This window comes from Lolium rigidum, unplaced genomic scaffold, assembly GCF_022539505.1.
Source record: "Lolium rigidum isolate FL_2022 unplaced genomic scaffold, APGP_CSIRO_Lrig_0.1 contig_39879_1, whole genome shotgun sequence".
In the NCBI taxonomy this organism is placed as follows: domain Eukaryota; kingdom Viridiplantae; phylum Streptophyta; class Magnoliopsida; order Poales; family Poaceae; genus Lolium; species Lolium rigidum.
In genome coordinates this window covers 84,617-108,157 of record NW_025900467.1, presented here as the reverse complement: position 1 = coordinate 108,157, position 23,541 = coordinate 84,617, and the positions used below count along the sequence as shown (strand labels likewise).

General features: G+C 42.4%; 2 protein-coding genes and 1 non-coding gene across 3 annotated transcripts; 2 read left to right on the top strand and 1 right to left on the bottom strand.

Moving 5' to 3' along the window:
- The first annotated feature begins 5,808 nt into the window (after positions 1–5,808).
- LOC124681343 (protein LAZ1 homolog 1) lies at positions 5,809–11,531 on the top strand. Its single transcript, XM_047216275.1, has 9 exons — positions 5,809–5,983; positions 7,204–7,617; positions 7,786–7,842; positions 8,344–8,452; positions 8,879–9,063; positions 9,150–9,238; positions 9,407–9,662; positions 10,468–10,710; positions 10,793–11,531. The coding sequence occupies exons 2-9, from the start codon at positions 7,402–7,404 to the stop codon at positions 11,057–11,059; spliced, it is 1,422 nt and encodes a 473-aa protein (XP_047072231.1). The 5' UTR covers positions 5,809–5,983; positions 7,204–7,401; the 3' UTR covers positions 11,060–11,531.
- Positions 11,532–11,817: 286 nt separating this feature from the next.
- TRNAA-AGC lies at positions 11,818–11,890 on the top strand. Its single transcript has one exon. It is a non-coding gene; the product is annotated as a tRNA-Ala (tRNA).
- A 193-nt stretch (positions 11,891–12,083) lies between these two features.
- Positions 12,084–17,546, bottom strand: LOC124681341 (granule-bound starch synthase 1b, chloroplastic/amyloplastic). The gene is made up of 14 exons (XM_047216272.1): positions 17,421–17,546; positions 15,833–16,176; positions 15,637–15,717; positions 15,435–15,533; positions 15,248–15,337; positions 14,254–14,317; positions 14,074–14,174; positions 13,862–13,971; positions 13,541–13,787; positions 13,292–13,468; positions 13,011–13,202; positions 12,747–12,833; positions 12,537–12,665; positions 12,084–12,438 (listed from the first exon to the last, which is right to left on the bottom strand). Exons 2-14 carry the CDS (start codon positions 16,151–16,153, stop codon positions 12,322–12,324), a joined length of 1,815 nt encoding a protein of 604 aa, XP_047072228.1. The 5' UTR covers positions 16,154–16,176; positions 17,421–17,546; the 3' UTR covers positions 12,084–12,321.
- Positions 17,547–23,541: the final 5,995 nt, after the last annotated feature.

The window sequence follows — 23,541 nt, the reverse complement described above, 5'->3', positions numbered from 1 at the left end:
TAACTATAGGCCATATCCTTATAATAATGGTAACGGTTATGCTAATTCTTATGGGAATTCTTACAACAATAATAGGAATATACCCCCTGGACTTGAAGCCATGCTTAAAGAATTTATTAGTACACAAACAGCTTTTAACAAATCTGTTGAGGAAAAGCTGAATAAAATTGATATTCTTGTTTCTAGAGTTGATAGTCTTGCCTCTGGTGTTGATCTTTTGAAATCGAAAGTTATGCCTAATAGGGATATTGAAAATAAAATTGTTACTACAGCAAATGCCATCCAAGTTAGAATTAATGAGAATATAAGATTAATGGCTGAACTGCGTGCTAGGTGGGATAGAGAAGAAAATGAAAAACTAGCTAAAAAGGAAAATGTAGCTAAAGTTTGGACTATTACCACCACTAGCAATGCTAATGATTCACATGTTGCTGCACCTCCTACTATCAATGGTAAAATAATTGGTGTTGGCAATGCTTCTACTCCTAGTGCAAAGCGCGCAAAATTACCTCGAAACCGCTAAAACCGCTGAAACCGCTTGTGATAAAACCGCTGAAATTTTTTCCAACCTTGGGGATGATAATCCCATTGCTTTAGATTGTAATGATTTAGATTTTGATGATTGCCACATCTCTGAAGTTATAAAGTTCTTGCAAAAACTTGCTAAAAGTCCCAATGCTAGTGCTATAAACTTGGCTTTCACAAAACATATTACAAATGCTCTCATAAAAGCTAGAGAAGAGAAACTAAAACTTGAAACTTCTATTCCTAGAAAGCTAGAGGATGGTTGGGAGCCCATCATTAAAATGAGAGTCAAAGATTTTGATTGTAATGCTTTATGTGATCTTGGTGCAAGTATTTCTGTTATGCCTAAAAAAGTCTATGATATGCTTGACTTGCCACCATTGAAAAACTGTTATCTGGATGTTAATCTCGCCGATAATGCTAGAAAGAAACCTTTGGGGAGAGTTGATAATGTTCATATTATGGTTAACAATAACCTTGTCCCCGTTGATTTTGTTGTCTTGGATATTGAATGCAATGCATCTTGCCCCATTATATTGGGAAGACCTTTTATTCGAACCGTTGGTGCCACTATTGATATGAAGGAAGGTAATATTAAATATCAATTTCCTCTCAAGAAAGGTATGGAACACTTCCCTAGAAAGAGAATGAAGTTACCTTATGATTCTATTATTAGAACAAATTATGATGTTGATGCTTCGTCTCTTGATGTTACTTGAGATACACTTTCCGCGCCTAGCCGAAAGGCGTTAAAGAAAAGCGCTTATGGGAGACAACCCATGTTTTTACTACAGTATTTTTGTTTTATATTTGAGTCTTGGAAGTTGTTTACTACTGTAGCAACCTCTCCTTATCTTAGTTTTATGTTTTGTTGTGCCAAGTAAAGTCTTTGATAGTAAAGTAAGTACTAGATTTGGATTACTCGCGCAGTTCCGCATTTCTTTGTCTGTCACGAATCTGGGTCTACCTACCTGTAGGTAGCTCAGAAAATTAAACCAATTTACGTGCATGATCCTCGGATATGTACGCAACTTTCATTCAATTTGAGCATTTTCATTTGAGCAAGTCTGGTGGCCTAATAAAATCCATCTTTACGGACTCGTTATGTTTTGACAGATTCTGCCTTTTATTTTGCATTGCCTCTTTTGCTATGTTGGATGAATTTCTTTGATCCATTAATGTCCAGTAGCTTTATGCAATGTCCAGAAGTGTTAAGAATGATTGTGTCACCTCTGAACATGTTAATTTTTATTATGCACTAACCCTCTAATGAGTTGTTTCGAGTTTGGTGTGGAGGAAGTTTTCAAGGATCAAGAGAGGAGTATGATGCAATATGATCAAGGAGAGTGAAAGCTCTAAGCTTGGGGATGCCCCGGTGGTTCACCCCTGCATATTCTAAGAAGACTCAAGCGTTTAAGCTTGGGGATGCCCAAGGCATCCCCTTCTTCATCGACAACATTATCAGAGTTCCTCCCCCGAAACTATATTTTTATTCCGTCACATCTTATGCACTTTGCTTGGAGCGTCGGTTTGTTTTTGTTTTTGTTTTGTTTGAATAAAATGGATCCTAGCATTCACTTTATGGGAGAGAGACACGCTCCGTTGTAGCATATGGACAAGTATGTCCTTAGGCTCTACTCATAGTATTCATGGCGAAGTTTCTTCTTCGTTAAATTGTTATATGGTTGGAATTGGAAAATGCTACATGTAGTAACTCTAAAATGTCTTGGATAATTTGATACTTGGCAATTGTTGTGCTCATGTTTAAGCTCTTGCATCATGTACTTTGCACCCATTAATGAAGAAATACTTAGAGCTTGCTAATTTGGTTTGCATATTTGGTTTCTCTAGAGTCTAGATAACATCTAGTATTGAGTTTTGAACAACAAGGAAGACGGTATGGAGTCTTATAATGTTTACAATATGTCTTTTATGTGAGTTTTGCTGCACCGTTCATCCTTGTGTTTGTTTCAAATAACCTTGCTAGCCTAAACCTTGTATCGAGAGGGAATACTTCTCATGCATCCAAAATCCTTGAGCCAACCACTATGCCATTTGTGTCCACCATACCTACCTACTACATGGTATTTATCCGCCATTCCAAAGTAAATTGCTTGAGTGCTACCTTTAAAATTCCATCATTCACCTTTGCAATATATAGCTCATGGGACAAATAGCTTAAAAACTATTGTGGTATTGAATATGTACTTATGCACTTTATCTCTTATTAAGTTGCTTGTTGTGCGATAACCATGCTTCTGGGGACGCCATCAACTATTCTTTGTTGAATATCATGTGAGTTGCTATGCATGTCCGTCTTGTCCGAAGTAAGAGAGATCTACCACCTTAATGGTTGGAGCATGCATATTGTTAGAGAAGAACATTGGGCCGCTAACTAAAGCCATGATTCATGGTGGAAGTTTCAGTTTTGGACATATATCCTCAATCTCATATGAGAATAATAATTGTTGCCACATGCTTATGCATTAAAGAGGAGTCCATTATCTCGTTGTCCATGTTGTCCCGGTATGGATGTCTAAGTTGAGAATAATCAAAAGCGAGAAATCCAAAATGCGAGCTTTCTCCTTAGACCTTTGTACAGAGCGGCATGGAGGTACCCCATTGTGACACTTGGTTAAAACATGTGCATTGCAAAGATCCGGTAGTCCAAGCTAATTAGGACAAGGTGCGGGCACTATTAGTATACTATGCATGAGACTTGCAACTTGTAAGATATAACTTTCATAACTCATATGCTTTATTACTACCGTTGACAAAATTGTTTCATGTTTTCAAAATAAAAGCTCTAGCACAAATATAGCAATCGATGCTTTCCTCTTTGAAGGACCATTCTTTTACTTTTATGTTGAGTCGAGTTCACCTATCTCTCTCCACCTCAAGAAGCAAACACTTGTGTGAACTGTGCATTGATTCCTACATACTTGCATATTGTACTTGTTATATTACTCTATGTTGACAATTATCCATGAGATATACATGTTATAAGTTGAAAGCAACCGCTGAAACTTAATCTTCCTTTGTGTTGCTTCAATACCTTTACTTTGATTTATTGCTTTATGAGTTAACTCTTATGCAAGACTTATTGATGCTTGTCTTGAAGTACTATTCATGAAAAGTCTTTGCTTTATGATTCACTTGTTTACTCATGTCATTACCATTGTTTTGATCGCTGCATCCACTACATATGTTTACAAATAGTATGATCAAGATTATGATGGCATGTCACTTCAGAAATTATCTTTGTTATCGTTTTACTCGCTCGGGACGAGCAGAACTAAGCTTGGGGATGCTTGATACGTCTCCGACGTATCGATAATTTCTTATGTTCTATGCCATATTATTGATGATACCTACATGTTTTATGCACACTTTATGTCATATTCGTGTATTTTCCGGAACTAACCTATTAACAAGATGCCGAAGTGCCGCTTCTCGTTTTCTCGCTGTTTTTGGTTTCGTAAATCCTAGTAACGAAATATTCTCGGAATTGGACGAAACAAAGACCCGTGGGCCTATTTCGCCACGAACCTTCCAGAAGACCGAAGAGCATACGAAGTGGGGCCACGAGGTGGCCAAACCACAAGGCGGCGCGGCCAAGGGGGCCCGCGCCGCCCCGTGGTGTGGGCCCCTCGTCGGCCCTCCGACTCGCCCTTCCGCCTACTTAAAGCCTCCGTCGCGAAACCCCCGATGCGAAAAACCACGATACGGAAAACCTTACCGAGACGCCGCCGCCGCCGATCCCATCTCGGGGGATTCTCGGAGATCTCCTCCGGCACCTCGCCGGAGAGGGGATTCATCTCCCGGAGGACTCTACACCGCCATGGTCGCCTCCGGAGTGATGAGTGAGTAGTTCACCCCTGGACTATGGGTCCATAGCAGTAGCTAGATGGTTGTCTTCTCCTCATTGTGCTTCATTGTTGGATCTTGTGAGCTGCCTAACATGATCAAGATCATCTATCCGTAATACTCTATGTTGTGTTTGTCGGGATCCGATGGATAGAGAATACCATGTTATGTTAATTATCAAGTTATTACATATGTGTTGTTTATGATCTTGCATGCTCTCCGTTACTAGTAGAGGCTCGGCCAAGTTTTTGCTCTTAACTCCAAGAGGGAGTATTTATGCTCGATAGTGGGTTCATGCCCGCATTGACACCCGGGACAAGTGACGAAAAGTTCTAAGGTTGTGTTGTGTCTGTTGCCACTAGGGATAAAACATTGGCGCTATGTCCGAGGATGTAGTTGTTGATTACATTACGCACCATACTTAATGCAATTGTCTCGTTGCTTTGCAACTTAATACCGGAAGGGGTTCGGACGATAACCTCGAAGGTGGACTTTTTAGGCATAGATGCAGTTGGATGGCGGTCTATGTACTTTGTCGTAATGCCCAATTAAATCTCACTATACTTATCATGACATGTATGTGCATTGTTATGCCCTCTCTATTTGCCAATTGCCCGACTGTAATTTGTCCACCCAACATGCTTTTATCTTATGGGAGAGACACCTCTAGTGAACTGTGGACCCCGGTCCATTCTTTAAATACTGAAATACAAATCTGCTGCAATACTTGTTTTACTGTTTTCTCTGCAAACAATCATCTTCCACACAATACGGTTAATCCTTTGTTACAGCAAGCCGGTGAGATTGACAACCTCACTGTTTCGTTGGGGCAAAGTACTTTGGTTGTGTTGTGCGAGTTCCACGTTGGCGCCGGAATCCCGGTGTTGCGCCGCACTACATCCCGCCGCCATCAACCTTCAACGTGCTTCTTGGCTCCTTCTGGTTCGATAAACCTTGGTTTCTTTCTGAGGGAAAACTTGCTGCTGTGCGCATCATACCTTCCTCTTGGGGTTGCCCAACGAACGTGTGAAATACACGCCATCACCAGACCACTCCTCTAATTGCGGTGTCAAATAGTCCAATTATATTTTATGTGTTTTTTGCAAAAAACAAACTGCAACCTGTGATTCTATGCAAAAGATTCACCAACAACTGGTGTTATGTGCTATTTTTCCTCTCTGGCGGGCTGTGGCTGCCCGGTGGCCCAGGACCTGACCGCATACTCACGCCACCGCTTACGCGCATCTGCATATCCACGACCACACGGCCACGGCGGCCACCACCACCACCGGCCCCTTCCACGTCGGATACCTGCCGTCTCCACTGACACGCGGGCCCGCAAACCCCACCCGGCAGATACAGACACGGCTGGAAGCGTGCAAGTGCAAAACCTCCCTCCGTCGCTCTCCCCACAGCATAGTCCGTCCGAAGCCAACCCAGATTTCCTCGAACAAAAATAAACGTCTCGTATCTTCCCGTCTCGGCTCCCTCGTCGTCTCCTTCGGAACCCAAGCGGAAGCCGAGGCCTCTGCACCCGAGGCCTACCCAGGAGGGCCTAGCCGCGATCTGCCCGCCCCCGCCGACTCCAAAGGTGCCCGCCTGCCGCATCCCTCGACCCCGATCCAATTCGGGGAGGTGGTTGATTCCGTAGATGCGCTAGTCGTTGCCGCTGTGGGAGAAATCGGTGTTTTATCAGTACGTCTGGACTCCGTGGTAGGACGATTTGGGCCGAGGGGAGAGGGGTTGCGCGCTAATCGCTAGTTTTCCCTCAATGCTGCTGGTTTGGTCTGCGCGGGGGTAAGTCGCGAGGTGCGGCGGCCGTGTACTTTTCGGGGTTTCCGATTGCTCGACTTATCTTCTAGATAGACTGGACTTGTACTCGACGGTTTAGTTTCGGGGCTAATTTTGTTTTCTAGGTATTTATTGCTTGTGCCAGTTGAGGCCACTGAATTACTAGTAACTAGTTCCCGTTAATGTTTGGACTGTTCTATTGCCCACTGTTGTTATTATTAGTTAGTGGGTCGGTCGCTAGATTTAGAAATTCCCTAGTAGATTTATAGTCGGTTGGACGTGGGCAGCTTTCCGGTTATATTCCGCCGATCCGCGGCTGCCAGTGTCGCTTTCTAGCTCGCGATGTGGGTGAATCGGTTGGTGGTCCTGCTCTGGATTGGTTGTTGGGAAGAGTGGTTGGATCTTGTGATATACATCCGTGGCTTTCGTGTAATGGGCAGTGTGTTCTCTAGTAGGTTTTTGGCACTCAAAACACTGAGAAGCCGAGGAGGCAGTACTTTGGGCAGCCAGCATTGTCTTTGCTAGCTTGTACTGTTGAGGGGCTAGGATCTTTTGCTCTCCTACAATGGAATAGGAATGCGCTTCAGCAGATACATCTTGTCGACGAGTTTGAGGGATTTGTTGGTTCTTGAAGGATCCTATCTGTGTAAGGGTCAATTTTTTCCCCTTGGCGTATTTGTTACCGTTACTGAGTCAAAGGAGCACGATGCTGGAGTTTTTGTTTATCTAGCATTGCCATTTTGTTTTGTATAATGGACACGTGCATCTAAAATGTACGCTTGCCTCTTATATTGTGTAATTATCATAGAAAGGATTGGCGGGTGATGTCATATAGGCTGTTCACGATTTATTTGGTTACGTGGTTCAGGTTCTGTGTTGCACGAGAAATCATACTATTTGGTACTTATAAGTTATATAGATGTTCTTTCATCTTTCATTCCTTTGTTTAATGCAAGTTTTGTCACTATATCTTGAGAGCAAATTTGTTTTGTGCATCTGACAGTCGTTGTTAATTTGTAGGGAAGGACCAGTATGCTCCGCAGCGAAGTGCTGCAGAATACTAAAGAGAGTTTGATCATATTAAGGAAGCACGAAAGAAGATCTACTCCTCAGTTTCGGAATCCTGGAATTCTCTAGCTTGTAGAAGAACAAAGCCTGGATTTTAACTGAAGAGGACAGACCACAGGATTATTTCCCAAAATTACGGTCTTTGGCATTATGGCACCGAAAAACATGATCCGCTTCCTTTTGGTCCTGATCCATGCGAGCAGTTGTTTGGGTAGATCAGGGAAAATGTTTTCTCCTGGCTTCATTTCAGCGGCAAAGTCATTACCAAGCTGGCCGATTTTCAGTGCAGGAATATCTGTAACTGTTGCACTTGTTCTGTCCTTGTTTCTAACTTTGGAGCATCTCTGTGCATATCATCAACCGGAGGTAGTTTTCTTCCTGAAAATTATTTTGTTTATGAGTGGAATAAATTTCTTGATATGAAAGATTTCATTCTGCAATGAGTTGCATTTCTGATATGTTTTCAGCTGTCCATCCTGTTCTTTTCAACCTTGCTACTTTTTTATTCAGTTCATTATACTTTGTGCACTGCAGGAGCAGAAGTTCTTGGTTGGTCTCATTCTGATGGTTCCAGTGTATGCTGTTCAATCAGTAAGTAGACCCAGCTTTTTATGTTTTTTGTTCCAGTTTCTTCACAATGAGCTGTTATTGCACTTATTAGTTTGTGTAAAAGTACTGATGATCAGAATGAGCATCTGAAATTTTTCTTTTTGGGAAATGGACAGCATAAGCTTTATGCTCATTATCTTACTATGTTTGTGAACGTTTTCTAATGATATACTTTGCTATTCTTGTGTGATCATAATTCATGTACTCCGTATATACATTTTGAATCATATGTCTGATCACATTGTTGACTACTTATAATGTTTTAAATATGCCCGTGAGAGTGTTTGAAGTCTAGTGAGTTTAGAATAACGCTACATATTTGAATAACCAGCCGTAATTCTGTTTCTCTTTGAACATATGCTTGTTGAGGATAATTGCTACCACTATTGGTTTTCACCACCTTGATATTTTTTTTTGTGTGTATAGTGCCTATGATTTCGTTCCCTTCAATTTCAACAGGATAATCTTCTTATTTTCTTGCAGTTCTTCTCGTTACTGAATTCAAAGGTTGCATTCGTCTGTGAGCTGATGCGGGACTGTTATGAAGCATTAGCAATGTATTGCTTTGAGAGATATTTGATAGCATGCTTAGGTTCGTATTTTTTATTATTATTGTTCCTCCTATGTGAAACCATACATGGTTGTGACTTTTTAGCTATTAGTCATCTTAATCATACTTGTTTAATGAATGGTTATATATGGGTTCAAAAAAGAATGTTTGGTAGAGCAATTCAGTTGAAATAAGTTCTAACTTCTTTGAACTGGAAACTGTAGGGTAGGCCCCGACAGTAAATTTTATATAAAAAAACATAGGAGATTGATACTATCTTTATGCTTTTTGGATGTTGGAGTCATCAATCGCAAGAATGTTATGAAGTGCCTTATTCTGTTTGCTGCTTTATTTTCGTCAGTGCATAGGGCTTGTAAAATCGATGATGGTTTCTGAATACCCTAGTTCTTTAGCCGCAGTGATTTCAGCTTTCCTTAATTTTTCTATGTTGTATTTTTATTATTTAAGGTGGGGAGGAAAGTACCATCAGATTCATGGAGGATCAGTTTCAACCAAGTGACAGTTCTCCTCTGCTAGATGTTGATTATGATTATGGTATTGTGAAACATCCTTTCCCACTGAACTGGTTTATGAGAAATTGGTACCTCGGTCCTGACTTTTACTATGCTGTGAAGATTGGGATTGTGCAATATGTACGTACTTCTGACGCCAAGTTATTTCCCTTTTACTCTTTAGCTTAAACTGTAACTGCACTGATGGAGTATATGGTATTCTGCAGATGATACTGAAGCCTATTTGTGCTGTCTTAGCAATTTTTATGCAACTTCTTGGAATCTATGGAGAAGGGAAATTTGGGTGGAAATATGGGTAGGAGTCATGTTCTCTGCTGGTGTTTTTCCCTGTTCTTTTGAACATCTGTTATAAAATCCAAGACATTCAAGTCGTTTTATGCATAATTAGCATGATTTTGCATTGGAGAATAAGCAAAGTATTCCAAGTTTCGGCGTTCTCATAGTGTTGTCAATCCCTTTGCAGGTACCCATATTTGGCTGTTGTCCTTAATTTCAGCCAGACATGGGCATTATACTGTCTTGTACAGTTCTATACTGCTACCAAGGAGAAGCTGGAACCTATTAAGCCCCTGTCTAAGTTTCTAACTTTCAAGTCTATTGTATTTTTGACATGGTGGCAAGGTATTGCTGTTGCATTCCTGTTTTCAACTGGGCTTTTTAAAGGACATTTGGCACAGAGTTTGCAAACACGTATTCAGGATTATATAATATGTCTTGAGGTATTGCTTTATCCATTATGTTTTTAAGTTTCTAGTTTTGGTTGGTTTCACTTGTTTTTACTTCATATCCAGATGATGCATCAGGTAGTATTTAGTTACTACTTCACCTTGTTTTAGGTCATTTCATGGGTGGTTTTCTCAGGAAATTACTTCATATTCAAGTCGTTTTATGCATAATTAGCATGATTAAAGCGTCTTTCTGTTGTTACATGCTTAACCTTTGTTTGTCCATCCACGATATAGTTACTCCAGAAAAGAGTCATCTCTGATAGTATGCCTTCTGTAGTAGTGAAGGGTTGTTCCGCCGTACTCTGCATTGCATATTGATGAATGCTTCTACTGTAAATTGTTCCTCCATCACTTTTCTTCATGATGCATGTTCACATTGTGGAGGTTATGACTGTATGAGTTTTATATCTCTTTTACAATATTGAGAAGTCTCCCAGATTGCAATGGTGTGCCACACATACCTGGGTTTGAGCATTCTCCACACTCTATAAGAAGTCAAGGGGGTCTTTCCCCTTTGCCTCCTTTGTTATATCTGCTTTTCAATGCGGATACACTCATACTTTTATCTTCTGTTGCAAATGTATAGAGTGTGCTTGTTGCACCAATTACTTTTTGTTTTGCTTGTGCACATAAACTGTCAACGCCTCCTCACAATTGATGAGGATATTTTGTGTTGTACTTGACTAGCCATTGGATTTACTGCAGACAGCAATGCTGCTTTATTATCTATTTGTTTTCGAAACATAATTTCCTTTAAAGTTGATTCCCATGACATTTTGTATCCCTTGCATGACAGATGGGGGTAGCTGCAGTGGTTCATTTGAAAGTATTTCCAGCTAAGCCATACAGACGTGGGGAGAGAAGTGTTCCCAACGCTGCTGTCATGTCTGATTATGCATCCCTGGGCGCACCAGACCCTGAGGAAGAAAGAGACATTGACAAGTTAACAATCATGGAGACTGCTCGTCCTGATTCCAGAGAGAGGCGACTGAGTTTTCCTCAGAGTGTTCGTGATGTAGTGTTAGGAAGTAGTGAAATTGTAAGCTCCCGATACTTGTCAGTTGTCTGTACCACCCATATCATTTTTGTCTCCGTCTTACTTGTTTTATCGTACCTTTCAGATGGTCGATGATGTCAAATACACCGTCTCCCACGTCGTGGAACCTATGGAGCGCAGGTTCACAAAGATAAACAAGACACTCCACCAAATATCTGAGAATGTCAAGCATGAAAAGCAGAAGAGGAAGGCGAAGGACGATAGCCATCTCATACCCCTGGAATCACGGTCCGAGGAATTTTCAGAAGCTCATGACCAGGTTTCGGGTGGTAGTTTTAGTGACAGTGGATTAGCTAGGAAAAGGTACAGCAGACTTCGCAGGTGGTTCTAGCAGTCTGGTGGTGGGTTTTGACGAACAAGGGGGCTAACCTTTACCCACAGGTAGAAGTTTATACATCATAGGACATACTGAGGCAAGACAGTGCCGAATTCCGGTGACTAATAGTGCGCAGGAGGATGGCTTCGGAGCTTTAATTCGAGTCCCTAGTTCCTCTTGTTTATAGCTGACCCTGGCCCTTGTCACTTTCAGGAGGCAGTTGTTGCATGGGTTTTTCTGTGAGAGAGGCCATGTTTAGTTCAGGCAGAAATATTAGGTTCCGATAATTACTGAATGTGATCCTCCCTGTACTTCTTTTGATTAACTTGCATTGAAGGGAGAAAACTTTTTGCTGTAAACGACCGAGACCTACCCTGTTGATCTATTTGACAACAGATCTGCAACTGAACAAATGCTTCTACCTCTGAAGTGATTCGTATGGTCATCGTCAAGTATATATACCAGTTCGAAGTTCCATTGTCTCAACCTTTTTAATAGCCAAGTTCAGTTTTTTTTGCTTTCTGGCGGCTCTATGGGCTACGATTGAAAAGCAGCTAGCGGCTCAAAAGCTTAGCTTTCGTTGATCAATGTCGTCTTTCATCAGTAGTGCCAACAGGCTGCCATAGTAGTCGAACAAATTACAGATGTAGACTGATTGAAGTAGAAGTGTGGAACGTATCTACAACACTAACGAAACGGAGCGCATGTATACAAGGCTGAGGAAACGCATTAGTACTACTATTAAAATGGTCAAGCAAGGAAATAAACAAAACGGGGATGTAGCTCAGATGGTAGAGCGCTCGCTTAGCATGCGAGAGGTACGGGGATCGATACCCCGCATCTCCAATTTTATTTTTATCTGAGCCGATAGCCCGAGAGATACGAGATGTTGAGGTCACATTGTGATGCTTATCGTGGACACAGAAACACGATTTAAAGACAAAGCTTTCTGCGCTATCTGTATATGATAGCACCGTGGATTTTTTTTTTGACAGGAATACACCACTATTGATTACCGGATACAATGCAGAGCATAATCTGTTCAGAGAATGTAAGTTTTCATAGCATGCGACCAAATGTGTACTACATCAAGCATGAGACTTTTAATATTTTTCACACCACACTAAAATTGAGGAATTATATTACACACGAAGTAGTAGGGTACATGGAAAGGCCCAGAGGAAAACAAATATTAGCTTTATCTCAATCTCTTTATGTCCTCGAACGCTAATATATTTATTTATCCTGCTAGCATGCCAAAGAAACATTCGGAGGTTTCAGGGGGTGGCCACATTTTGTTTTGCAAGTGGCGCAATCTCCTCGCCCTCGGTGCCTGGCTGACTACCCTGAACTCCCAGGCCAAGAAGGGCCTCCTCCCACTTCTTCGCCGGTCCCTGGATCAGAAGAAAGTTTTTATCTTATCAGTGTCATCATCACATACAAGAATTTCATGTTGCGGTTAAATGAACACTTAATTCACAGTTCTGCCCACCTTCCAAGATAGGTCTTGCGCCATGCAGTTCTGGACCATTGCATGGAACGCGGGTGTTTTGTACAGCTTCAAAGCTCGTGTTACATTTGAAGCAACTGCCGTGACATCTGCTGGATCGACTGTTTCAAACTACAAGAGGACACATCAAGGCTGTCATCAATATCTCGACATCTGCAAGCAATCACTCAGACTAAGCCTATTGTTCTTTACCTCAGCGCTGAACGAACCCATGTGGAATCCGGTGACACCCTCCTTCACTGTGTCAACGAGTCCTCCAGTAGATGAACAGATAGGAATCTAGAACATACACTTGTGTAATCAAATTTAGCGTATAATCAAATTTAACTGACTTCATCTCTCTCTCAAAAGACTATGTCAACTGGCAGTCTGGCACTACTTGTGTAATCAAATTTAGCGTGTAATTTATAAAATCAGCACCTTGTAAAAAAAAAAAGACCAAGTCAGAACACTCACCACTCCATATCTCATCCCTTGCAATTGAATGAGCCCACATGGCTCGAACCTACTTGGAACAATTATGAAATCTGCCCCGGCGAACATCATGTGCGCCAGTGGAACATTGAATTTTGCTACACCTCTAGCATTCTGTGGGTACTTCACTTCTAGCAGCATCAGTTCCTCCTCCATTTTCTTCTTCCCTGTACCCTGAAGAATACAATCTTTTTGGGATAAGAAACAATCATCTTCTCTCATATCGGATCAGTGCATTAGAATTCTCTCTCAAAGAAACATACAAGAACAATTATCTGAACATTATCTTCAATGAACTCTGGAATGGCGGCAATTAGTATGTCTGACCCTTTTTGTTCTTCAAGACGTCCAATGAAAATTATAACGGGTATGCTAGAGTCAATAGGCAATCCAACTTCAGCTTGCAGCATTTCTTTATTGAGAGCCCTTGCTTCTGCTACCTGAAAAAGGCCCTCTTTAAGTACTGACTTATCCATATGTGATAATAAGTAGCAAAAGACGCGAAACCTTACCGTTGTTGCATTATATTTGACGCTGACGTAACTATCTGTTGCTGGATTCCAATCATAAACATCCATTCCATTTACAATTCCAACCTCAAGGGGCTTTGCACGAAGGACAACATCCAACTCGACGCCTTTATCTGGGCCAGATGTCAGTTCTTTGACATAATGAGGACTCACTGTAAGGGCCACATCACACTCAGTAATTCCTGCCTTCATCCAGTTGATCTTTCTCCCTACTACTGGCCGAACATGCCTGCACACATCCAATTTTAATAAACTAGTACTAAACTAAATCAGTAATGAGGCAACAGGACATGAGGCCCATACCCATCAACAAAATCAAATGAAGGCATGAAACTTTCAGGCAAATTAAGAAGTTCGAAATCTGCTCTGGGAAATCTTCCTTGATAGGCAATGTTGTGAATGCAGAAAGCAACCTACAGGACAACTACTTACCAATCAAAACAAGAATAGAAAATCTGTGAAGGATAAAAACTAAAATGAACATACTTCCCAACAAACGGAAGGAAATGGTGTACCTTGGCATTCTCATAAATTCCATTTTGCTTATAGATGCTCTTCAAATAGCATGGCAAAACTGCAGTGTGCCAGTCATTTGCAACAAAGACAACATTTTCTCCTGTTCAAAGAATGTGAATGTTAGTTAGTTAGAGATAACAATTATTAACCATAATAGTTGATCTAATACAGAAACCTACCATATGGTCCTGAGAAATACACAGAATTGTTGAGATGAAGAACCCTTGGAGCCTCCAATGCAGCCTACAAACAATAATCAGATTAGAAGAAGTTCCACAGAAGCTATGTGATCGAGCATTATAAGTTGGAACCTAGTTTAGTTAAGGCCCAAAATGGTGCAGTAAATTACAGCAGCAGGAAACTTGCCACCATAAATGCCTTACAAAAATAGCCGTTAGGTAAAATGATTTTTTTTAAAGAGCAGAGCCACCTTTCCAGTGCGGTAAGGCTGCGCCAACAGGGTTATAAAAAATGATACAACTTAGTGAAGAATCGATATTCTATGTGGAAAGAGAACTAGCCACTTAACAACAAATTAAGCCCGCCAGCATGGATGCATCATAGAAATATAAAAGGTAAAACACAAGTAAGCCAAAGTAGTCACATCCCTGCAGGCGGTGGTTGCAATAAGAAACCCCCATGCTAGTTTAGCAGCAAATGAAAAACTAAGTAAAGCTCAAAAAAAAAAAAAAAACTTCACATAATTCAGGGATAGGGATTGTAATTCTCTAATTTATGTTTTTAATAGCTTGCTGGAGGTAATAAAGAGAAGGGCAACATGGTCGGTAGAGTGAAAACTGGAAAATATAACTAATTTACATCTTTTGACTAGCATTACATGTAATGGTACATAATGCCCCAATTTATCGGATAGAAAACGTTCACAATATCTTCTACATCATTAGCAACATAAAAAATTCAAACATTTTCCAAAAATATTTCTACTATTGTGTGGGTGTAAATTAAATCAATATATATGCCCCCCTAATATAAAGAAACAGTTTATCCTGTGAAGAACAAATAATGGCAATTCAGCTAAAACAAGGGCTGTTACGTTTCTGATTCGAAGGGATAAAAATAGCTTATGCCACAGGCCACAGCATTGGAATGGTTCATAAATTAAATATGTGAGTATGTTAGTCATATGAAGTTTTATCTAGATTGCATACTTACAAGGCACAAAAGGCAGAATCGTAACTGGTTATCTTGGAAGTCAGTTCCAGTGGTAGGACCATACAATTTTGATCCAGTTTTGCCCCATACCTAAAAGAATTACATATTATGGTTCAAATGGAATATTGGAAGGTTACAGTAAATGTGTAGATTGTTGAACGGCAGGTGGTTATAAGTACAACAAAACCTTCTCAAGAAACATAGGATGATCAACAAAAACACGATCAACTCCCCTTTTGTAGCAGTGGAAAAACCGCACTGTTTCTGTCCTGTCACCAACATTTACCTTAAAAAGCAAAACTGTTTTTAGCATCTATAATGGCGATAACGTGTATAAGTCAACTGCAAGATAATATGCAAAGAACGAAAAATCAATAAAAAAAATATACCTTAACAAGAACATTTGTATCCCATGTGTCCTTGTACTGATCATAGCGTGGAACTACCGTCATAACCCGGTGCCCCATTGCCTATGAAGAAATAAGTTGTGCATCGCACCAAAGATAATACAATAGAGAATTGCAGTGTGGTTTCAGTTAAAAATGAGTGATTTTACATTAACACTACGTGCAAAAGAATACTTACAGCCAGAGCTGGGGGCAACCCTCCTACAACATCACCAAGGCCTCCAGTTTTGCACCATGGGTGCACTTCAGTTGCGACAAAAATTATGGGCATTCCAGTTGAACATAAGATAGGTGCTCGAGACCTAATAGGGTTAGGCTGACTTCCATTAATTGTGGCTCTTCTTTTGGCCAGCTGTGTCTTATTCCGCACCGATGGGTGTTCGTTATTCAGAAACATAACTCCATTGTTACTAGATTGTTGGAATTGCATGTGACATGATAGCTTCAATGCACCAACACTGTTTGTTTGGTAAGAACAGTAAGTAGGAACTGAACCCATTGGTGCGGCCACTCAACGACGACCTATCAGAATGTCATACGGTGGTAAAAGAGTCACGATGAAGTTATTCTGCTTCACAGAAACATGGAAATACACATTTAAACTAATATTCTTAACGGCAAGTAACACTAATATGGTAGTAATAAATATATACAATGCCACAAATATACATCTCGTCGTTTCAAATAAGAGTTGGTACCTGAATGTGCTAACTGCTAGGATACGCTGAACAGGCCTATTATCATTAATTCAAGTGTGTCTGTTATGGTATAAAGCTTCAGATGGATATAACAAGGTTTGTAGAAATAATACATGTATTTACTAATCTGCATTTTAATTGTTTCAGCGATAGCAATTGTCAATAAATTCAATGGAGCTGTATCCCCGTGTTCTGGAAAAAAAGGCCTCCGGTTCAAACTGAAATCATCATCTCACTGGAAAACACATCTAGTTGTCCAAAATTCCAGCTATACCAAACATTTGCGATTATTTCATGCTCATCAACACTATTTACTTAAGAAGAGGTCGTCCTCATACACTAGCTCCATTTCAGAAATTGGTCATTTGTATATGCATGCTTATACATATAAAATCTAGGTAAATGAAAAATGTTCCTATACCTGAGTTTTTCCATATCATCGCAGGCATACATACTGGCATGTAATGTACCGTACTAGTAATAGCCAAGGACCAAGAAGGATCACGTGAAGAGCGAAATAAAAACGAGTCCAGAGGTGGGGTGAAGCTGAGGTGAAATGGGCCTCTCCTAAATAAATACACTAACAATAACACTAGTACTCCAGAACATAAAGTGTTTCCTTCCTTTTTTTTTTTTGAAACAAGTGTTTCCTTCCTAAGTAGTATACTGAAGACTGAAGTAATAATGGGTACTGGTCACTAGTGCAGTAGTGCCTTCCCTTACACCCAAACAATGGTACAACGAGTTCCTGCGGAATAAGCTCCATAGGCGCATTTTCCGAGCACTATCAGAAGCTGAAGCCGTGAGAATGTCGGCCGCAAAAGATTGGAACACATGCCAGGTAGGTTTTCAAAGAGCGGGGGAAAATCCAGAGACGAACTGTCGGGTTGAGTCCCTATGCACACATATCACAGCCCCCTGGCAGAAAAATCCCCTGCCCTGCCCCCATGGAATATAGAAAACCCCACCCGGCTACCTCTACGACAATGGCACACCAGAGATTCAAAATCAAACTGCCCAACTAAATTGCGTTTTTGGTCCGAAGACCGCGGGAGGAAATCGGCGTACCTTTCAGCTGGGCGTTGATGGCAACCGCCAGGCAGAGCAAGCGGAGTGGCTGGGAACGCAGAGAAAGCAGAGCAGCCTCAAGTAGAGCAGAAGTAGGCGGCAGGAAATATCCGCGCGCGGCGGTGGTGCGAGTGCCACACGGTGCGATCCACCATCACCGGCCCGCACGGCGACAAACGGGGCGGGGCACCACCACCGTACTGGCGCCGCTGCTGGCACGTTGCATTTGGCTCGAGGGAGAGGAGAGGACTGATGATGAAGCGGCGGGGCCGTCGGGATGGGGGAGGCGGCCACAGGAGCCGTTGGTTTATCCTCTTGGAGTGGGGAATTGGGCGCATTTTTCTCGTGCACGGCTAGGAGTCTAGGACCCAAAGCCCCCCAAACGGCTACGGGTGCCGGCGGCCTTTTTCCTTTTTCCTCTAGCCACGCGTTCCAAAAGTTTTTTTAACGGTAGAAGGCGTTTTAGCTGCCGGCGCTCCCAACCCACTCCTAACCTAAGAGCATCTCCAGCCGCGTCCCCCCCCAAAGCGTCCCCCAAACCGCGCCAGATTAAGCGTTTGAGGACGTGTTTTGTTCGTGTCGCGTTTGGGGGACGTCGCTCCCCAGCCGCGTTCCCCAAACGCCTCCCCCAAACATTTAAAATACTTTTTTTGGTATTTTTATTTCAATTTCCACAAACTAGTACATAATTGAGAACGTGGTTTCCACAAACTAATACATAGTTTGAACCATGGTGGACACAAATATAAAATATTGCAAAAAAACTTAACCTAACTAGGCCGTGCATCGAAGGTTTCCTGTGTTCGCTGCTAAGAAAGAACACTCGAGGGCACACCCAGTCACCCAAACTGGAAAATCCAGCGGGGGGATGGTGCCTTGGTTCTACCGATGAAACGAACATCCAGAAACCTCCGTGCACGTATTCGCTGCAAAGAAATAACACTCACTCGTTCTCCTCGTCGGTGCTGTCGCCGTGGTAGTCCCGGCGGCAGCGTGTCTCGTTGAAGACCTTGACGCTCATGTCCCTGTCGCCGAAGTAGGAGAACAGGAGGATGAAGCCGGCTTCGAGGCTGTGGTGGCGCGCGAACTTCTCCCAGCCGATGTTGAGGTACATTTTGCCGCGCGCGTCGTAGATCGCGTCGACGATCCACTGGTAGTAGCCTCACGCAGCCTCCCGCAGATGCAGCGTGCCCGGGCGGTCGTCGCCGGCGACGTACTCGGCGAAGGAGTCCGGCAGCCTCTGGATGCCGCGCGGGTCGCCCTTGAGGATGAGGACGAACTCGAACAGCACGTCCGGCTCCACGTCCATCCCCGACGATGAAGACGACGGCGTGGGAGGCGACGGTGAGCGTTCGGCTCTGCCGCGGCCACGACCACGACCACGGCCGCGAGGTCGGCCTCCGCCTCTACCAGACATAGCGTCGAGTCTTGTTGAGATGGTGGCGGCTAGGGTTTGGGAGAGAGGCGCTAGGGTTTGTGTGTGAGAGGGACAATGAGAGGCGGCCCTTTTATAGGCCGGAGGGAGGCGGAGGAGCGGTGACGCTCATTAACGCCGGCACACAGAGCTAGGCGCGACGGGACGCGTCGCTGCGCCTCTGCGGGAACTGCACCGTTGCTGCGGGAACTGCACCGTCGTTGCAAAGCCAATAACTTCCGTCGCGAGGTAGGCGACGGTTAGGTTAAAATTTATTGTGCCGCTGACGGGTCGGCCCCGCCACTCCCCGCCTCGCTTTTCGTTGTGTCCGGCGTCCCCGGAGCGTCCCCTGTGGGACGGGGATGGGCTCGGGGCGCCGGACACCGTATCGGGCCGCGCCGGACAAAAATGGGCTTTGGGGGACGCGGCTGGAACGGATTTTTGGTCCGGCGCGCCCCAAATTGCTTTGGGGGACTGATGGCGTGTAACTCACACGTTCGTTGGGAACCCCAAGAGGAAGGTATGATGCGCACAGCAGCAAGTTTTCCCTCAGAAAGAAACCAAGGTTTATCGAACCAGGAGGAGCCAAGAAGCACGTTGAAGGTTGATGGCGGCGGGATGTAGTGCGGCGCAACACCGGGGATTCCGGCGCCAACGTGGAACCTGCACAACACAACCAAAGTACTTTGCCCCAACGAAACAGTGAGGTTGTCAATCTCACCGGCTTGCTGTAACAAAGGATTAACCGTATTGTGTGGAAGATGATTGTTTGCGAGAAAATAGTAGAACAAGTATTGCAGTAGATTGTATTTCGATGAAGAGAATTGGACCGGGGTCCACGAGTTCACTAGAGGTGTCTCTCCCATAAGATAAACGAGCATGTTGGGTGAACAAATTACAGTTGGGCAATTGACAAATAAAGAGAGCATGACCATGCACATACATATCATGATGAGTATAGTGAGATTTAATTGGGCATTACGACAAAGTACATAGACCGCCATCCAACCGCATCTATGCCTAAAAAGTCCACCTTCGGGTTATCATCCGAACCCCCTCCGGTATTAAGTTGCAAAGCAACGAGACAATTGCATTAAGTATGGTGCGTAATGTAATCAATAACTACATCCTTAGACATAGCATCAATGTTTTATCCCTAGTGGCAACGAGCACAACACAACCTTAGAACTTTCATCCTTTGTCCCGGTGTCAATGCGGGCATGAACCCACTATCGAGCATAAATACTCCCTCTTGGAGTTACAAGCATCTACTTGGCCGAGCATCTACTAGTAACGGAGAGCATGCAAGATCATAAACAACACATAGATATAACTTTGATAATCAACATAACAAGTATTCTCTATTCATCGGATCCCAACAAACGCAACATATATGATTACATATAGATGATCTTGATCATGTTAGGCAGCTCACAAGATCCGACAATGATAGCACAATGGGGAGAAGACAACCATCTAGCTACTGCTATGGACCCATAGTCCAGGGGTAAACTACTCACACATCACACCGGAGGCGACCATGGCGGCGTAGAGTCCTCCGGGAGATGAATCCCCTCTCCGGCAGGGTGCCGGGGCGATCTCTGGATCCCCGAGATGGGATCGGCGGCGGCGGCGTCTCCGGAAGGTTTTCCGTATCGTGGCTCTCGGTGCGGGGGTTTCGTCACGGAGGCTATTTGTAGGCGGAAGGGCAGGTCAAGAGGCGGCACGAGGGCCCCACACCACGGGGCCGCGCGGCCAAGGGGGCCGCGCCGCCCTAGGGTGTGGCCCCTCGTGGCCCCTCTTCGTCTCTCCTTCGGACTTACGGAAGCTTCGTGGCAAAATAGGACCCTGGGCGTTGATTTCGTCCAATTCGAGAATATTTCGTTACTAGGATTTCTGAAACCAAAAACAACGAGAAAACAACAAGCGGCACTTCGGCATCTTGTTAATAGGTTAGTTCCGAGAAAATGCACGAATATGACATAAAGTGTGCATAAAACATGTAGATAACATCAATAATGTGGCATGGAACATAAGAAATTATCGATACGTCGGAGACGTATCAGCATCCCCAAGCTTAGTTCTGCTCGTCCCGAGCGAGTAAAACGATAACACGAGATAATTTCTGGAGTGACATGCCATCATAATCTTGATCATACTATTTGTAAAGCATATGTAGTGAATGCAGCGATCAAAACAATGTATATGACATGAGTAAACAAGTGAATCATATAGCAAAGACTTTTCATGAATAGCACTTCAAGACAAGCATCAATAAGTCTTGCATAAGAGTTAACTCATAAAGCAATAATTCAAAGTAAAGGCATTGAAGCAACACAAAAGAAGATTAAGTTTCAGCGGTTGCTTTCAACTTATAACATGTATATCTCATGGATATTGTCAACATAGAGTAATATAACAATTGCAATAAGCAAGTATGTAGAAATCAATGCACAGTTCACACAAGTGTTTGCTTCTTGAGGTGGAGAGAAATAGGTGAACTGACTCAACATTGAAAGTAAAAGAATGGTCCTCCATAGAGGAAAAGCATCGATTGCTATATTTGTGCTAGAGCTTTGATTTTGAAAACATGAAACAATTTTGTCAACGGTAGTAATAAAGCATATGTATCATGTAAATTATATCTTACAAGTTGCAAGCCTCATGCATAGTATACTAATAGTGTCCGCACCTTGTCCTAATTAGCTTGGACTACCGGATCATCACAATGCACATGTTTTAACCAAGTGTCACAAAGGGGTACCTCTATGCCGCCTGTACAAAGGTCTAAGGAGAAAGCTCGCATTGGATTTCTCGCTATTGATTATTCTTCAACTTAGACATCCATACCGGGACAACATAGACAACAGATAATGGACTCCTCTTTTATGCATAAGCATTAAATAACAATTAATAATTTTTCTCATTTGAGATTGAGGATATATGTCCAAAACTGAAACTTCCACCATGGATCATGGCTTTAGTTAGCGGCCCAATGCTCTTCTCTAACAATATGCATGCTTAACCATAAGGTGGTAGATCTCTCTTACTTCGAGACAAGACGAACATGCATAGCAACTCACATGAAATTCAACAATGAATAGTTGATGGCGTCCCCGAGTGATCATGGTTATCGCACAACAAGCAACTTAATAAGAGATAAAGTGCATAATCACATATTCAATACCACAATAGTTTTTAAGCTATTTGTCCCATGAGCTATATATTGTAAGGTGAATGATGGAATTTTAAAGGTAGCACTCAAGCAATTTACTTTGGAATGGCGGAAAATACCATGTAGTAGGTAGGTATGGTGGACACAAATGGCATAGTGGTTGGCTCAAGTATTTTGGATGCATGAGAAGTATTCCCTCTCGATACAAGGTTTAGGATAGCAAGGCTTATTTGAAACAAACACAAGGATGAACCGGTGCAGCAAAACTCACATAAAAGACATATTGAAAACATTATAAGACTCTACACCGTCTTCCTTGTTGTTCAAACTCAATACTAGAAATTATCTAGACCTTAGAGAAACCAAATATGCAAACCAAATTATAGCATGCTCTATGTATTTCTTCATTAATGGGTGCAAAGCATATGATGCAAGAGCTTAATCATGAGCACAACAATTGCCAAGTATCACATTACCCAAGATATTTATAGCAATTACTACATGTATCATTTTCCAATTCCAACCATATAACAATTTAACGAAGGAGAAACTTCGCCATGAATACTATGAGTAGAAACTAAGGACATACTTGTCCATATGCTATAGCGGAGCGTGTCTCTCTCCCATAAAGTGAATGCTAGGATCCATTTTATTCAAACAAAACAAAAACAAAAACAAACCGACGCTCCAAGCAAAGCACATAAGATGTGATGGAATAAAAATATAGTTTCAGGGGAGGAACCTGATAATGTTGTCGATGAAGAAGGGGATGCCCAGGCATCCCCAAGCTTAGACGCTTGAGTCTTCTTAGAATATGCAGGGGTGAACCACCGGGGCATCCCCAAGCTTAGAGCTTTCACTCTCCTTGATCATGTTGCATCATACTCCTCTCTTGATCCTTGAAAACTTCCTCCACACCAAACTCGAAACAACTCATTAGAGGGTTAGTGCACAATAAAAATTAACATATTCAGAGGTGACACAATCATTCTTAACACTTCTGGACATTGCATAATGCTACTGGACATTAATGGATCAAAGAAATTCATCCAACATAGCAAAAGAGGCAATGCGAAATAAAAGGCAGAATCTGTCAAAACAGAACAGTTCGTATTGACGAATTTTAAAATGGCACCAGACTTGCTCAAATGAAAATGCCAAAATTGAATGAAAGTTGCGTACATATCTGAGGATCACTCACGTAAATTGGCATAATTTTCTGAGTTACCTACAGAGAATTTTGCCCAGATTCGTGACAGCAAAGAAATCTGTTTCTGCGCAGTAATCCAAATCTAGTATTGACTTTTCTATCAACGGCTTAACTTGGCACAACAAAACACAAAACTAAGATAAGGAGAGGTTGCTACAGTAGTAAACAACTTCCAAGACACAAAATAAAAACAAAGTACTGTAGGTAAAAACATGGGTTGTCTCCCATAAGCGCTTTTCTTTAACGCCTTTCAGCTAGGCGCAGAAAGTGTGTATCAAGTATTATCAAGAGATGAAGTGTCAACCTTACCTTCGGTTTTACC

Excerpts from the sequence above, each read along its gene's own strand:
- LOC124681341 (XM_047216272.1), bottom strand. The coding sequence starts at position 16,153 with ATGGGTTCAGTTCCTACTTACTGTTCTTACCAAACAAACAGTGTTGGT. Across the intron at positions 13,469-13,540 it reads TCAAATATAATGCAACAACG|GTAGCAGAAGCAAGGGCTCT; the intron begins GTAAGGTTTCGC and ends GGCCTTTTTCAG. Across the intron at positions 12,439-12,536 it reads CGCAAGACCTATCTTGGAAG|GGACCGGCGAAGAAGTGGGA; the intron begins GTGGGCAGAACT and ends CTTCTGATCCAG.
- LOC124681343 (XM_047216275.1), top strand. The coding sequence starts at position 7,402 with ATGGCACCGAAAAACATGATCCGCTTCCTTTTGGTCCTGATCCATGCG. Across the intron at positions 7,618-7,785 it reads GTGCATATCATCAACCGGAG|GAGCAGAAGTTCTTGGTTGG; the intron begins GTAGTTTTCTTC and ends TGTGCACTGCAG. Across the intron at positions 9,663-10,467 it reads ATTATATAATATGTCTTGAG|ATGGGGGTAGCTGCAGTGGT; the intron begins GTATTGCTTTAT and ends CTTGCATGACAG.